The sequence below is a fragment of the Eublepharis macularius genome, chromosome 2 (assembly GCF_028583425.1).
Source record: "Eublepharis macularius isolate TG4126 chromosome 2, MPM_Emac_v1.0, whole genome shotgun sequence".
Taxonomy (NCBI): Eukaryota; Metazoa; Chordata; class Lepidosauria; order Squamata; family Eublepharidae; genus Eublepharis; species Eublepharis macularius.
Window position 1 is genome coordinate 195,045,791 of NC_072791.1, and position 17,468 is coordinate 195,063,258.

The following is a 17,468-nucleotide window of genomic DNA, read 5'->3' on the forward strand; positions in this document are numbered from 1 at the left end:
GCTTGATTTTTTTTCCCCCAAATCAGCCTTTGAGTTTAACAGATTTTTTGCATGAGACATTGGCAGTAAGTGGCTATATGATTTGCATCTTATGACATCAGGCTTTCTGCTCTTAAAGATCAATATATTGAGGCTTTCATATTGATGCAAATTTTACCATTTGTTGCAGGCACTTAAGACTGAAACTTGCAATCAGTTTTCTTTTTTAGTTTTTAAATTATGTGTAGAGATATGCAAAACATGAAGGACAGCATGGGCCATGCATGGGGACTTTTCTAAAAGATGTCCTTCTTCTCCAAACCATTCCTGGTTTCATGCCTTGAAATTGAATACAGTCTTAATGAAATATACAAAATAAACATAGTCTTATTCCTGTACAGAGCATTTTAAAATACTGATTCTGCAATGATGGTTTGGGCAAGAGACACCCGCAAAAGAAAGTAGTATACTTTTTCCGTCTAGAGCTGAGAGAGAGCATGGATAGCAAAAATCACATTTGGGCATAGGCAAAATGTTTCTGTGATTTTATATAAATATATGTTATGTTTTATTTCCACACATAGTTTTAAACTGGCATAAGTGTCACAGCTTCTCATTCATGTTCACAGGCTTTTCATGAAACCATCTTTTGTCACCATCCTAGGAATCATTCCATTGTCATTCTGCATGAACTTTTACCTAAATCAAGTACATTCACATAGATATCCTCTACACGGAGAGTATGACATCATAATGAATCTCCCTTTTGCATTTACAGGCCTGAAAACTATTGTGGGAGCCCTCATCCAGTCTGTGAAGAAACTCTCGGATGTAATGATCCTGACTGTGTTTTGTCTGAGTGTATTTGCACTCATAGGGCTCCAGCTTTTCATGGGGAACTTGAGGCATAAATGTCTGATCTGGCCACCAGACAATTCTACTTTTCAGATAAACATTACTTCCTACTTCAATAGTTCTGCGGGAGAAAACGGTACATTTATTAATACTACCGTGACCACGTTTAACTGGGACGAATACATCGATGATGACAGTAAGGATTGGTGATATTTTAATACTTAAAATTTTATTTTGCTGATCACAACTGTAGACAGGGGTCACTGTTCTCCAAAATTATTTAATGACTTTAGACTACAGTCTTCTCGCTTGTCCTTCTGGAGTGGACACCCTTGATTTCATTTCTGCGAATGAACCGAAAAGTTAACACCTCTTGAAATATTATGTTCAGTAGGGTTAGCTCAAAATAAGCCATCTGATCATCTGGAAGTGTGAGCATTTAAAAGCATGTCAGACTTAGATCAAAGGGTTTTTATGTTATAGTCTCAAATGTTTCATCGAAGTTGATTTATATTCAACAAACTGCCACAGAAATGCCAATTCCTCTTGTTTTCCTCTCTTCTCCTTTGGTTCCTTTTGAATTTTGAAAAAATTAGCCATGTAGGTTGGAGGGCTGCAGTAAGAAGGGGTGGGGGGAATCAAGTCACCCCTCCTCTGCAAAGGGGAGAGAAATGTGGAGGACAACCGTGTGCTTCTCTTTGCCATTCATTGGATATAAGCTGTGATCTTTAAGTGAATTACTTTCAACTACCCAATTATAATTTTGGTCAATATTACCCATGTCCAGAAGAGAAGTTTCATTCCTTTGTGACATCATTGTTAGGAAAGCAGTTAACCAAGTGAATTTAAATGTCTAGCCATTTGAATATACATAGCTGAGTCTACTGGCTCCTTATGGGCAGAAAAGAGGAGATACAGTTAAGGTGTACAACTTTTACTCATAAGAGGAATGCACTATCTATGCATCATCTCAATCCAGTGTCTAATAGTGGTCTTTAATCTGTTCTGGTTGCTTTCATGCATGTTGAATAATGCACTTTCAATGCAATTTGGCGAACATTCACAAATGGTTGCTAACGTGCATTGAAAGTGCATTATCCAGCATGTATAAAAGTGCCACAATGTATTTTCAAGAAAGTACGGCAAGATTCTCCCATTGGTTTTGCACTAGTCAGTTCAGCGCAAACTACCCCTACTGTATTTAGCTATATTGGATAACATTGGTTGCATCATGAATAATGGTTGAATTGTTTATTTTGGTGCTGTATTTTATGGTTGCTAGTGCTACCAATGTTTTAAGTTGTTTGCTAGTTCTATTGTTTTAAATTTATGATGTAAATCCGCTCTGACCCCGCTTGTAGGGAGAGCGGACTATAAATTAAATGAATAAATAAATTTATGTAGTATAGCCTTGCTTCAGATGAGGCTTTTGTATGACTATCCTGGTTTATAATTTACCTACCAATGTGTATTGGAATGTAACGAAATGATGGATATAATGCTGAAAAGTACCTTAACATCAATATAAAATGCTGTAGGTTGGAAGGATGGGGTTTCCTTTTACTGCTCAAAAAGGCTATCCTAAGGATCATGGGGCCAGCATAGACAAAAGCCATGTGAGAGAGGGGCTATGATAAGGGGCTATGAACTTGGCAGGATTAAGTAGTAGTAGTAGTAGGAGGAGGAGGAGGAGGAGGAGGAGGTTTAATTGTATATGGCCAAAGGCCGTCACAATACAAAGTTAAGAACAGTAAAAATAGAAACCTTACAAACATAAAATACAGTTATTAAAATAATAAAAATAAAATACAATTAAAATGGGACCTTAATTAAGTAAAAGAAGTCAACCGGATCCAGCCCAGTATCTGAACCTACAACTGGATGCCGCATTTACATTAGGAGAATGAGACAGCTCAATCCAGCCAAAACAGTTACAGCAAAGTCTCATTGAAATCAGTGGGATTTAACTCAGGCACAATTAACAGCCCTAAGGACACTTTCTGGGGAGTGAGCCCCATCGAGCAGATGTACAGCTGAGTACAGCCGCTTAACAGTCTAATTCTGTTGTTTTCAGTGACGCTTCCAGTGACGGTGTACATCTGACCCATGGTAGGCTGTGCTCAGAAAGAACCTCTTAGGCACATCAGTGTTGTTTATATTCTGTCCCCACAACTCTTTTGGGATTTACACCTCAATCCTATTATGCTGAACTGGAAGTATGTTCCACTGTGTTCAGAGCCTATTCTAAAGTAAAGGCGCATGACCTTAACCCTACTACTTCATGTATTTTTTGCAATATTGGTAGAGCTCTTTGCTAATTTGCAAAAATTAACCATCAGCTGTCTTTTAAAAATAATCTTGGCCAACTATCTTGAATACAAAGTCTCTGTAGTATAGTTGCTGCAATAACTCTTTCCAATCTATAAGAAATTTAAGACAAGACGTCTTTTTCATTCTGGTCTTTAATTACGGCTATAAATTGCATCATTTATCCTTTTTTAATGGATGTCTTTCATTTAAGCACAGAGAAATCCCATGATAGTCTGTTGAACTGAAAAAACAGGATTGTAGTTACCTATATAACTGTTGTAGATCCAGAGGAGTTAGCCGTGTTAGTCTGTAGTAGCAAAATCTAAAAGAGTCCAGTAGGACCTTTAAGACTAACCAACTTTACTATAGCATAAGCTTTCGAGAATTACAGCATAAGCTTTTCAAGAAGAGAACTGTGATTCTCGAAAGCTTATGCTACAGTAAAGTTGGTTAGTCTTAAAGGTCCTACTGGACTCTTTTAGATTTTGCTGTATAACTGTTGCTCATCGTTGTGTGCGACAGCACAGAAGCCACAACAGTGAACAGTGTTATATGGCACCTCAAATACTTGTTGTGGCATAAATTTTTATGGACTACATCCTCTGATAAAGTGGGCTGTACTCTTCAGAAATGATAAGCTTTCTAATCCTAAACAGTGATACCCTTCCGTTGACTTCAATGGACTTAGAAAGATGTAACTCTGTCTAGAATTGCACTATAAATCTTTCAGACTTTGAGGTACCGCAAGATATTTTTTGTCCAGCTTGTTAATTTTAGTGCAATTCAATGTTTTCTACTTCTTTTTCCCAAAACAGGTCACTTTTACTTCTTAGAAGGACAAAACGATGCTTTGCTCTGTGGCAACAGTTCAGATGCAGGGTGAGCGAATGATCTATTATGTTTTCTTGGCTTGCAGTGGAGTATGGCAGCTACAGCTAAAACAAGAATAGTTAAACTTTTGCTTTTAATATATACCATATTTCAAATTTCTATCCATTTTTGAAGCCTCCTGGCTGAATGTCAGTATCAAGTTTAGATTAGTATCTACATTAAAGGGGAAAATTAAGAAAATGTGTGTAGGGACTATTTTTAATATATATATTTCCCTGGAGAACATATATGATAGTAATATCTCCCTTTGCCCTCCATTTCACATTTTTGGTTTTTTCATTTTCAACCTTGGAAGGAATTCCAAATAGGACAGTCCTATGGAGAGTTACTCCAGTCTAAGTTCACTGACTTCAATGGGCTTACTCTAGAGTAACTCACCATAGGATTGCACTGTAAGTCTAAAGGCAGTCCCCCCCCTTGCTTTCATTTAGTGCTTAAAGATTGAGTGTAATGGCTAGTATTTCGTAGTTAATGCTGGAAAGATAATGCTTTGACCCTCTAGACATTTGCAATGACTTCTCTTGAACTGTATCGCAGAGTAAAATCATAACTGAGAATCATTCTCATTCTACTGTAGATTTATAAACCCATTGGCTCAGATCCAAACTAGGCATTTCTACGAGTGCAGGATTTCCACTAACACAGTGCTGTTCGCCCCCCTCCCCCTGTGACAGCCCCAAATGCCCCTTAAAATCCTGTTCGTGGAGGAGAGGGAACTCCTCAGGAACAAGATGGGGGGGGTGTTTGAGAGCGGAACTACAAGTGACAAAAGGCACAGGTTGGACACTTGTCAGCTTCCCTCAAGTTTTGATGGGAAATGTAGGCATCCTAGTCTTGCAGCTTGGCTCTCCGACTGCTGTCCAATGGACTTTTCAACTGTCACTTGTCCAACATTCCGCCAAGCTGCCTACATTTCCCATGATCAGGCTGCCATTTGGGGCGGTCAGAAAACTGTGGTCTGTGAGTGGAAATTCTTGCACCCAGGGAAATCTTAGTCTTGTTCAAACTCTAGCCTGTAGTAAAACACAGTTGAACGGGCTATTTTTTAAAAAAATGATGGTTTTCTTCTACTTTGTAGCCAATGTCCAGAAGGATATATGTGTGTAAAAGCTGGTAGGAATCCCAACTATGGCTACACAAGCTTTGATACCTTCAGCTGGGCCTTCTTGTCTCTCTTTCGGCTGATGACTCAGGACTTCTGGGAAAATCTTTATCAGCTGGTAAGGCTCCATCGGGAGGTTCTGTGTCTTTCTGTATCTAGTTATTTTGAGTCCTATAAGATGTTAATGGGAGCTTCATAACGTGAATCTCCTGATACTTACTTTCATGTCAAAAAGCAGTAGTGATGAGGGGGAGGGACTGAGGCGGAGGTACTGGGATCGGGATACTGTACCACACTTGTTTAAGGAACAAGTTAAGGAATAAAAAGGTTTCCAAGCAGTCTCCAGCCCAGCTTCCAGCACAGATTTTTAAAACAGTTACAACAGTTAAACAGTCCATGTCCCCAGAACGCAGAACAACAACTACAACCAGTATAGAACCATCCCATACACTCAGATGTAAAACTAGTAAGGATGGCTAGATAAACATTACAATACCACTGCAGTTCCTGCCCAATAAACATCTAACCTCCCCTCTCCTCAAGTTGCTCTTAGGAGCAGGTTAAACATTTCCTAGACCACAGGTCATTCTTTTCACTATTATACTACTACACCATCTGTGTTTTACTCTAAAAATTGATCCCTGAAACATAAAGTCCATAAACTAGTATCAAATACCACTTCATTGATTTAGTGCTGATCGTGTGGGCATGGGTAGATGACCAATCTGTGCTGTAGCCTGCAGACCGTTGCTCCACCTAGACAGTTTTGTACCAACAGAGATCCTTTTAATGTGAGATACAAAGCCAGTACATCATCAAGCGTCCTTGATCCTGCACACAAGAGGCAAAACATCCCAGTAGATGGGGACTTGCTAAAAAAGCACTTGTTAAAAAAAGGTTTGACGGTACTGGTACAGCAGGTACTAGAGGATGAATGGATGCAAAATAGTTCCTACCAAGAATATCCTCAGTAATAAGATGCCAGGGTGAATCAGAATAGAGGGGACAGGGTTTGATGAAGGTGTGGCAAAATTGTTAGGGATAGAAATGTCAACTCTGGGTTTGAAAATTCTTGGAGATTTGGGAGCAGAGTCTGGGGCAGGCAGAGACTGGGGAGGAGTTCAGCAGGACTGTGATGCCATACCTTCCCCCCTCTGAAGCTGCCACTTTCTCCAGGTAAACTGAGGTCTGTAGTCTGTTTGTCCCACCCACTCCCACCCACCTCCATCCCACTTTTCGATGATTGGATGTTCATCATCATCTAACCATCCCTCCTCACTTTTCTTTTTTCCCCTTCTGGTTTTGTTTTCTATATTTTTAAATCATCATTTTTATATTGCTATACCAACCTACCATTATAACGCAATTGCAAGTCTCTAGACCATTCTCTTGCAGAGATACCTCTGCAGGGGAAGGGACTAGAGACTTATTTTTTGTTTTAATGAAAGCTGTGAATTCAGAGAATCTGTTGCATCTGTTAGTACAATAGTAGTTTGATATAGGGATATGAAAATGACAATTTGTTTTTAAAAATCTGCAAATGCCCTGGTGGCCTGGGCGGGGTGGCCACTTCTGACACCAGAAAAAGCAGTGTGGTTTGAAAAGCACATCACTGCTGCTGCACTGGTTTCCGTCGTAACAGAGGTTGGTTTGCTGCAGTGGTGCTGGCCTCTGCCTCCTGGTTCTGGGTCAGCCTGGGCAGGGGTCTCCGGACAGGGTGGGGCGGGAGGAGAACTTAGGTATGGGTGGCACAGCTGCTCCCCTTTTAGGCATCCCCATGCAACAGCTTCCCCACTTGGGTTGGAAGAAGGCTCCTTAGACTGGAGGAAAGGGGCTTGGAGGATAGTTGGATCCTCTCTTCCTCAATTACCATCAACCAAAAATGCCGCATGACTACCATAAGCCCTATGTGCTACTCCACCAAACACACACACACAATAATATAAGGTATAACTATTAATATAGAAGTTATAACTATAACCTTTTTAATGACTAGAGTACTTCTGAGCATGTAGGGTTGTCTCTCCCCACCACTACGGGGCATTAGCCAGCCCTTGTCTATCTGGAACGAGTGTGCAAGTTTTCAAGTTCCCCAGCTCTCTTTTATTGGGCTAGATTCTAAAAGATAAATATTTCCCTAAGTTAAAAGTTTCCTTCAAGTTGAACTCCAATGTTGCAAGAGACAACGTGGTTCGTGCTAAATGTAGGGATTTGAGGTGGCTCTCATAATTAATTCCAAACGGCAAAGAATGTAATGAGATCCATATAAAACATCTAACAATTGAAATACTACGAAGAATAACTTTGCTCAAATATTTAATCCTTTTCAATCCCAATGCTGTCTGGGAAGATCTGGGATTGCAGATCTTCAGGATGGGGCTTGTTGGAAAAGATGGGCCCTTTACTTCTATTCCTCATACAGGACCAACAAGGAAGGCTCAAGGAGGCTTCCTCCAGCAGGGGCTGTTTTAAGTTGGGGACCACCTGCCAACCACAGCCCCAGCTAGCAGTGACCTTGCCAACTTTTCTGGAACCTGGAGTAGGTGCCACATCGTGGAATGGTGCTCAAAAGAGCTACATGCGGCTCCAGGGCCATTGAGTGAATATCACGGTTTTAAAGGAATGTTATAAAATTCTTAGTACTTCATTTTTCTTTAACAGACCTTGAGAGCTGCTGGGAAAACATACATGATCTTTTTTGTTCTGGTGATCTTCCTGGGCTCTTTCTATCTGATCAACTTGATCCTGGCTGTTGTTGCCATGGCCTATGAAGAACAGAATCAAGCCACCATGGAAGAAGCAGAGCAGAAAGAAGCAGAGTTTCAGCAGATGCTTGAGCAGTTGAAAAAACAGCAAGAAGAAGCTCAGGTAGCTTTCTGGTGGGATGTAGCTTCTAAGGTTTGTTCATACTGGGGTGGCATTAAAGGCAAGCTTTCTATTGTACCAAATGTGGTGCTTTCTGATAGTTAACATCAGCTGTCGGATTGTGAGTGCTTATCAGCCCTTAAGATCGATTATTCTAGTGGTGAGCAAAATCACTTGGACAGCTGTGCTGCTTTGATCCTAGTGAGGTCATAACTGTGTTTTCCTCTTCCTGGTGCACGACTACCTGTGATTCCATGGTTCCCTTGTTCAGTGGAACAAAGATCTTGAAAAGCTGAAGACCACTGCCTTATCTTCTTCGTAGAAGTTGCGGGTTCTGCTTTTCTATGTGCCTTCCTCAGGAAAACCATTGTTTTTTACACTGTACTAAAGGAGTAATTTAATTTAGATTTATGTATTAATCTTTGCCCACATGCCTCCTTTTCTGTTAAGGCCCACCTTAGGGATCAGGAGCAGATTCTGGATCTCCTTTTCCTGTTTTTGTCTAGGCAAAGAACTTCTTTCCTTTATTTTCCCCCATAGGTTTCACTAGGCCTCACTTAATACTTATCCAGCGCTATTTTAAAATAGTAGTGCTGTCAATAGGGCTGTCTTGCACAGTAAGAGATAAATGTACCTTATGACAATTTAGTGTCCCTTTCTTCACTCCTCCGCTTGAAGCTAGCTAGGTGACTTTGGGCTAGTCACGGCTCTCTGGAGCTCTCTCAGCCCCACCCACCTCACAGGGTGTTTTGTTGTGAGGATAATAATGACATACTTTGTAAACCACTCTGTGTGGGCATTAAGTTGTCCTGAAGGGCGGTATATAAATCGAATGTTATTATTATTATATTCTTCTTCTGTAGTATGTGGTTTGTCAAATAAAGAGTTCTCTCTAGTGACTCCAGCCTATTGGGTATGATGTGCAGCCTTTTCTTTGTTGCTCACTTATAAAAAGGGGAAGAGATTACTCAAATGAGAATTGAGCACAATAAGGGTGAATTTGGCATCCTGAGGTAAATTTGGTACGGTTTCTTCTGATCTGAAACCTGCAAAATTGTTTTACAAGCTCACTATTCTTGCCCTGCTGAGATTTAGAATGCAGGATTAATGTAACGAACGCCAAACACGTTTGCGTTAAAAAAAATAAAATCAATAATAGCATTAACAGATTAGTATTTTACATCTTAAATCTATTTAACTTTGTACTCAACAGGCAGCCGCTTTAGCTGCAGCAGCAGGCGAGTCTCGAGAGTTCAGCGAAGTTGGTGGTGTAGGAGGGTTCTCGGAGAGTTCTTCGGCAACATCAAAGTTGAGTTCAAAGAGTGCTAAAGAGAGAAGGAACAGGCGGAAAAAGAGAAAACAGAGGGAACAATCTGAGGGAGATGAAAAGGATGAAGATGAATTTCATAAATCTGAATCAGAGGACAGCATTAGAAGGAAAGGCTTTCGCTTCTCCATCGAAGGAAACAGACTGACATACGAAAAACGGTTTTCTTCCCCGCACCAGGTATAAAAAGCATATCCTGATTTATGAGCAATAACTGATATAGGGCCAGTTGTAAAGTGTTTGCCTTCCATGAGTTTGTGTGTTCAGAAGCAGTTCATGTTTGATCCCGTGGGTCCATTGAACCCCTCCACTTTGTATTACCGCTAAATATCAGTACAGCTTTGACTCTGTGTATGATTCAATTTTCTTGGAGAACTAAGATCACAGGGAATTATTACTATGAATAAATGATTTATGGGATATATCTCTGTGAGGCCAAGAGGTGAAGCATATAATAAGAAAGATGAGTCAGGGTAATTGATCTATGAAAGCAGATGACTGAAAATTATTGAGTGATTAATGAACAGTATCTGGAGTAGAACAGTTCTCTTTGGGGAATTATTGCTGGATCAATAGTAACTTTTTAATTTGTTTTGGAACAGTACCAAGGCCAGACCAAAATGTGAGACAAGCATTATCAATGGTTTAACAATTTTGTTTTAAAAGGACTGATATATTACATATGTTTATTTCTCAATAAAAATCTAAATGTTAAAAAGATATCTAGCTGATCAGTAATGTCATGTACAAACAAAAGCCCCAGTCTATGGGCACTGCAGCATGCTTCCAGTGTGAATAGGGTCTGTGTGCCCAACACAAGGTGCTGATAAAGCTCCCAGTGTGGAGCACCTGATTGGTTTGTAGGATTCCTCATTCTGTGTTGAATAATGGATACTTATTCCTGCACATGAAGCCCGAGTATTGCACATGCAACACTGTTCTGCATGTGGGGTTCCCTTATGTAAATCTGAAAGCAGAACAGAGAGAGTGAGTACCTACAGTGATATCCCCCATTTTCTCCACAATTTTATCACTGGTGTCATTGTAGTTATTTCCTTTCCAGTTGGGTGCACATGTAGCTCCAGGGGTTGTGGTTGGAAGATAGCTACAGTGATACAAAATCAGGTGCCAAACCTAAGTGAAATTGGAAGAGTAGGATGGGGGGAGAGCGGTCAAGGGCTCGTGCCCATGTTTATGCAAAAAGATAGTCACCAGAGATTCTCATTTGGCAGAAAAATTCAAGCATGTATTCACATAATAGTTGCCCGAGCATGCAGGGCAGTGCAACGATGGAGAGAGAAGTGGTGAGCTGTGCTTTTACTAATTTATAAGTCATCTCATAAAATATGCAGTAGTATGAGAAACAGGGAGAGCCTTTTTACTGTAATTAAATAGAACTCTTTAATACATATTTATTTAATATTGTCTTCTGTTAATATTTATGTAGTTCATCCACATGTTCATGGAAAAGTCCCTAAAAGGATCTTCCTTCCTTTGTAATTTGGGAGAGGGAAAATCTTACAGTTTCATTGAAGCTTGAAACTATTTTACTTGAAACTATTTTATTTTTAATTTCCCCACTGTGCAATTCTAAGCGGACTTCAGCGGACTCAGAAAGCTGTAACTTTCCTTAGGATTGCATAGTTTGAACGTTAATTTTTTCCCCCGTAAAAGGCATTTTTACTAACATTTCTGCCCTTGATTATCTTCTGTCATTTCCTTAGTCTTTGCTGAGCATTCGAGGATCGCTGTTTTCCCCAAGGCGCAGCAGCAGAACGAGCCTTTTCAGCTTCAGAGGCCGAGCGAAGGATATAGGCTCCGAGAACGACTTTGCTGACGATGAGCACAGCACGTTTGAAGACAACGAGAGCAGAAGAGACTCTCTCTTTGTCCCTCACAGGCACAGTGAGCGGCGCAACAGTAATATCAGCCAGGCCAGTCGATCATCCCGGATGATACCTGTACTTCCGGCAAATGGGAAGATGCACAGCACTGTGGATTGCAATGGGGTGGTTTCCTTAGTGGGCGGGCCTCCGGCTCTCATGTCACCCACAGGCCAACTTCTGCCTGAGGTAATAAGAGATGAAGTTGACAGATTTAAGAGTTGATTTGCAGAGGGGCTGTGGACCGGTGGTCGATCTTCTGCTTTGAATACAAAAGGTCACAGACTCAATCAATCAATTTTATTGTTACAGCCATCGACAGCTCAAACAAAGACATATTGTAAAAGCAATTCAAAAATTCCATTAAAATTGGTTAATAAAAGTAAGACATTAAGAAATGGGTATTATGCCATAAAAATATGATTATCTATGAGGTCAGTTAATACTTATTCAAACTGCTAAATTCAGATTTTCGGACCTGGGCACAAAATCTAGCCACCTGTCGGGATGTCTGATGGTTTCTGTCTCACAGGAGGTAACACAAATTCAATTTCTTGCATTCCTAGTTTTAAAAAAGATCTGGTAAGAGGTGGCGTGACAGACCTGAGACCCTGGAGAGCTGCTGCCGATCAGAGGAGTCAATACTGACTTAGATAGACCAATGGTCTGACTGAGATAGGGCATCTTCACACGTTCAACTGTACCGTTTCACCTGTCCCAGCCCTTCTCACCATAGCTGTCATTGTCTCCGAGGAATGAAGCTCCTTGTGAATACTCAGAAGAACTGTTGATACACAAATTGATGCTAGCAAAATGGGCTGAAATAGGGCAAGCAGCAGGAGCTTCAGGGGCGAGCACATGGAGGGGCTGTGATGTTGTGTGCCTGCTATGTCACTCCTTGGGAAAACCTGGAAATGACGTAGAGTAGATCTAGCAATCACTTGAAAATCAGTGGTTTTCTCACGGAGTTTCCAGCTGTTCCTAGAGCTACCCTTTGTCACTTCTGGTTTTTTTCCCCCAGAAGCAATGTATTGGAGTGCATGAGACGACTTTTTAAAAATATTCTCCCTCTATCTCTCAGAGTGGCAGCAGACAACAAGGGCTACTGGTGGGAGGCCTCCTGCCATAGCATGAGACCTAGCAGTCCTAGGCTGAAATTATACAAAGTAAAAATGTGGAAATAACTGCGAGCATAAGCTAATCATCTTGAACTATTGGAGGAGGCAATGTAGTTTGTTACTAAGACATTAATGGTAGGTATCATAAGTCACAGCAGGGAGAGGATGCCCCAAAATATTTTCCTTTACCTTGTCAAGAAACTTTTCCTTATTTGTTTGTTTGTTTGTTTATCATCCACCTTTGTCGCTGAGGCTCAAGGTAGGTTACATGGTGGCTCAGTTTAGGCATCACAAACCAACTGGAGCTTCTTTATGATCGTCACAGATCTGGTTAGTTGCTAATCTTGTGTGCGCCTTCCTCCCTTTTTCACATGGCACACTTCAAGTAACTCTAATTATAAATTTGATGTCTCTGAATGCCTTAATAATCTGGAGATAGTTACCATTACCAATAAACTACTGTCCATGCAATCTTGTACAGAGTTAGTCCAGTCTAAGCCCATTGATTTCCATATGTCTAGACTGGAATAAGAGCATAGGATTACACTGTGGGATTCTTAAAACAGGATTAAGTATAATTAAGCATTAAGTATGAAGGGAGAAGGAAGAGAACACATGGACCTTGCAGTTAACCAGATTTGCATGACCCCATGACGCTGCCTTCTACTTAATCCTGACAAAACAGAGGTCCTACGGGTGGAGGGAAAGTCTGACCTAGGCGATGAGTTATTTCTGGTTCTAGATAAAGTTGCACTCCCTTAAAGGAGCAGGTTTGTAGCTTGGAGGTGCTGCTGGACCCTGGCCTCTTGTTGAATAAACTGCAGTGGTCTAGGATGCCTTTCACCAGCTTTGGCTGGTGAGCCAACTGCAGCCTTCCCTGGGCGGAAAAGATCTAGCCAGTGTAGTTCATACCCTAGTAACGTCTAGATTAGATTGCTGCAGTGTGCTCTATTCGGGGTGCCCTTGAAGACTGTTCAGAAGCTACAGTTGTTACAGAATGCTGTGGCCAGAATGCTGACTGGAGTGGGTTGTAGGGACCCTATCACTCCAGTCTCGTTCCTTATACCGGCTCCCAGTTTGCTTCTGAGCCCAATTCAAGTGCTGGTATTGACCTTTAAAGCCTTATACAGGTTGGGCAAGCATACCTTAAAGACTGCCTTCTCCCATATGAACGTACCTCTTCACTCTGGTCATCTCTGAAGGCCCTGCTTCAGGTTCCCCCTCCATCTGAGGCTAGACGGATGGCAACCTGAGAAAGGGGTCTTCTTAGTCATGACACTAAAGCTTGGGAGATGTGTCTGTCTCCCTCTATTGCTGTCTTCCACCAGTGGGTGAACACATTTTTGTTTCATTTAGCACACCCCAGTAGCTATTATTGGCCCTCCTTCTTGTTCTTGGTATTGTGTGTTTGTGTGTATGTTTATTGAATTATTTTAATACTACTTAAAATGTTTTATATTTAAATTTGAATTGTTTAAAATGTTGCTTAAAGTTTTCTAATGTTTTAATGTTCACCAGCTTGGGTGGAAAAGCCCCCTACAAATGTTTTAAATAAATAAAATAATGATACTGAACGAGACCATTGGTCCACCCTGGACAGTATTGTCTACTCAGACTGTTAACTCCTCTCCAGAGTCTTAGGTAGAGGTCTTCCACATCAATTACAACCTGATCCTTTAAAAGGGTGATGCCAGGAACTGAGTCTGGGACCTTCTTCACACCACACAAATGCTTTACCACTGAGCTATGGCCCCGTCCCATGTTCATCACAAACAAAGCACTGGCCTGTATGTGATCTCAAAATCAAGCCTTCCTTTATATTTAAAAGCAGGGTTTTTTTCAGCAGGAACGCGGTGGAATGGAGTTCCAGAACCTCTTGAAAATGGTCACATGGCTGGTGGCCCCGCCCCACTCAGCGGCGCAGAGGGCAATCTCAACTCCCCTCTGTCTGGAGATCAGGGGGCGGGGCCACCAGCCATGTGACCATTTTCTCCAAGGGCAGCCCACTGAGTTCCACCACCTCTTTTCCCAGAAAAAAGCCCTGTTTAAAAGCATGTTGCTGGAAGATTTGATCCAGGATCTTTTCCTTTGGTCCTTATAACAGTTCGTGGTGCTTGCTGACCACCTTTATGAAGTTCAGAGTGCAATCATTTTAAATTTCATAAGTCATTAATTTGCAGGGCACCACTACAGAAACGGAATTAAGGAAAAGGCGCTCAAGTTCTTACCATATGTCTATGGATTTTTTGTCTGATCCTACTGCAAGACAACGGGCAATGAGTATAGCCAGTATCCTTACTAACACGATGGAAGGTAAGTAAACATAAACAAACATTCCATACATCCGGTGGACAAGAGCTGGAAAACCATTATAAAAAATATTATGAAATGTCTTGGATATCACAGTAAATCTCTGCTGATGGTAGGGATTTCTGTCAGAGGAGCTTGACTTTCTCACCTCCCCATTCCTGCTGCATTCCAAAATGATCCCCCAAATGCTGCTCTGACTGGACAGGAGACTCTCCTGGAACAGTGAAACACAGTTGGAGCTTCAGCAGGAACGGGGCAAATGTGAAAACCCACCTCCCTTTCCATCCGTAGACATTTTCAAAGGGATCCAATCCACTAAATTTATCATGTTCTGCCTGGCTTCTGATGATGTTCTTTACTTGTACAACCGTGCTAGAAAGAAAATTTTAGGATTTTATTTTAAATAGACACCAGTTCAGGCCCCTCAAGTGTGGAATTACAGGGGCCCAAAGCGGATCTGATCCCCATGGATCAAATACCCAGAAAACCCGGTATAAGTGTGCATGCAGAAAACAACTGAATTATTTCTCAAGATATGGCTATCCTTCCTGAAATGTTTGGGTAATTGGAAGTTTTCTCCTATTATGATGGTGTGTATTCAACCATTCATAGACTTCATAGAGCGGGACTTTCCTCTTCCCACTGAGCCCATCTCCAATTCTGTTCCTGGGGGGGGGGGGTTCAGTGGATCCCCTGGAGCAGCATAGGGGATGAAGAGGCCTACAGTCAGAGGGAGGAATTGGTGGAAGCTTCTACCCTTTTTGCAAACTAAAATGCCATTCTGTGGGAGGAATTGCATGTTTGGACACACACTATAGACTAAGAAAGTAACAGGTAGATTTTGTTGCAGTCCAAAGGAAATCGTGGCTATTTCAGAAGTCTCTCTCTCTCTCTTTCTCTCTTTCAGAACTTAGTTGGCAATAGACTCTATTGGCTGTAGGGCAGCAAACCCTCCAATGGACCCAGGAAATGTCATTGTGTGTGCACCTAGGGAGGGAATTCCTGTCTTTCTAATTCTGTTGCCCCCCTTCTCCTCTATCCCCTCAGAGCTACCATCCTTGGGGGGGGGGGGAGCATAAAGCATGGAGTAGAAGAACCATTAATGCAGAACACAAACACTCCATATGCATGCAATAATCTTGTGCCTGTGGGATTCTGAATCATGGATGTTCACTATTGTGCCCTAAGAGCAAAAGTTTTATTATCTTCGGTTCAATTGGTACATTACCCTTTTACACTTGGGAAAATCCAGTGCCTGAATACCCATGTGGTTTTGCGGCTCCCTGACAAAAGCTGTGAACTCAAAACTGGATTCTGCGAGGTTGCCACATGCTGCTTCGGCAGGAAGGGGTTGTGTTTAGACAAACCTGCTCTGTGTCACTGTGGCTGAGGATAAAATGACTACAATTCAGATCCTGCAACTTAAAAGGTCAAATATTTGTCCACTGTGCAGTGTGAACATACATCAGAGTTCCAGGGCATACTGCTTTCTAGTACATGGTCTAGCGTCGATTTTCTTCTAAAATGTAGTTGCATTTACTGAATTTGTGGGTGAAAGAAATGCTTGTGCCTTTCATAATTTAATCATCTAATCTGCTTAGATTAGGCTCAAGGATGCCTAGTACATTAACAAGTTGCATAACACGCACCTGGGGGGGGGGTGGAGAATGTCTACTGTAGGACATTATTATTAAGCGCATTAATTGCACTGCTTCTTACATTTGTTCATATGCATTCTTTTTTGTCTAGAACTTGAAGAATCCAGACAGAAATGTCCTCCGTGCTGGTATAAATTTGCTAACATGTGCTTGATCTGGGATTGCTGTGCTCCATGGTTAAAAATAAAACATGTTGTTAATTTGATTGTGATGGACCCATTTGTCGACCTTGCGATCACCATCTGCATCGTCTTGAACACCTTGTTTATGGCCATGGAGCATTATCCAATGACACCTCAGTTTAATAACGTTCTGTCAGTCGGAAACCTGGTAAGTCCTTCACAGTGTCTTAAACCACAGAAAGCCCGTGGCTGTATTCCTTGAAAGAATGACTGAGGGCTAAGCTACAAGTGACGAATGAGATAAGTTGGACACTTGTCAGCTTCCCTCAAGTTTTGATGGGAAATGTAGGCAGCTTGGCGGAATCTTGGAGAAGTGGCAGTTGAAAAGTCCATTGGACAGCAGTCAGAGAGCCAAGCTGCAAGACTGGGATGCCTACATTTCCCATCAAAACTTGAGGGAAGCTGACAAGTGTCCAACCTGTGTCATTTGTCACTTGTAGCTTGGCCCTGAGCTGCTTTATCACCATGGCTGTCTTGTGCATCAGATGTGCTTCCTTAAGGAACTAGAAGCAGTTTAGCATAAGATGTACAAATTCTCTTGATGCCTCTTCCACCTAGTTTTTGTAGTGTGAATGGTTTGGCTCAGGAGACTAGATGCCAAACCCCACTTCCCAACAAGTGCTGCTGTAGATGTTGTTAGGACTACTGCTATGTGACATGTATCTCTGGACCAAAGTAGATGATATTGTGCCCTTGAATCTGCCACAAGAGTGTGGCATCACTTAGATCCTATTTTTTTATTTCTAAAAACGCTGTGGAGCCCAATCCTGCTGGAGACCACAGTGAAGAGGAATAAAGGGTTCCTGTATGCCCCCTAACCTGTTTAAGAGCCCTTACCACCTCATCCTCCTCACCCCTTTGTGCCACGGTCCCAGGCAGGCCCCTGCAGCATTTATAAAAGCAAAAAAAAATAGGATCTAAAATGACTCCACGTTCCCATGGTGGACTCGGGGGACATGGTATCATCTAGCTTGGCCCTAAGTTCCAT

General features: G+C 41.6%; 1 protein-coding gene across 11 annotated transcripts in view; it reads left to right on the forward strand.

Moving 5' to 3' along the window:
- Window positions 1-17,468, forward strand: part of LOC129323714 (sodium channel protein type 2 subunit alpha) — an 82,925-nt gene that overhangs the window by 15,210 nt on the left and 50,247 nt on the right. For 5 of the 11 annotated variants that reach the window (XM_054970323.1, XM_054970313.1, XM_054970320.1 and 2 more), the window contains exons 6-13: window positions 758-1,030; window positions 3,960-4,023; window positions 5,114-5,255; window positions 7,799-8,005; window positions 9,216-9,509; window positions 11,054-11,401; window positions 14,511-14,643; window positions 16,390-16,628. In XM_054970323.1, coding sequence (XP_054826298.1) covers window positions 758-1,030; window positions 3,960-4,023; window positions 5,114-5,255; window positions 7,799-8,005; window positions 9,216-9,509; window positions 11,054-11,401; window positions 14,511-14,643; window positions 16,390-16,628 — 1,700 coding nt within the window. Of the gene's footprint in view, window positions 1-757; window positions 1,031-3,959; window positions 4,024-5,113; window positions 5,256-7,798; window positions 8,006-9,215; window positions 9,510-11,053; window positions 11,417-12,435; window positions 12,441-14,510; window positions 14,644-16,389; window positions 16,629-17,468 lie in introns of all 11 variants that reach the window. The other 6 variants (XM_054970322.1, XM_054970321.1, XM_054970315.1 and 3 more) reach the window with 5 other exon arrangements.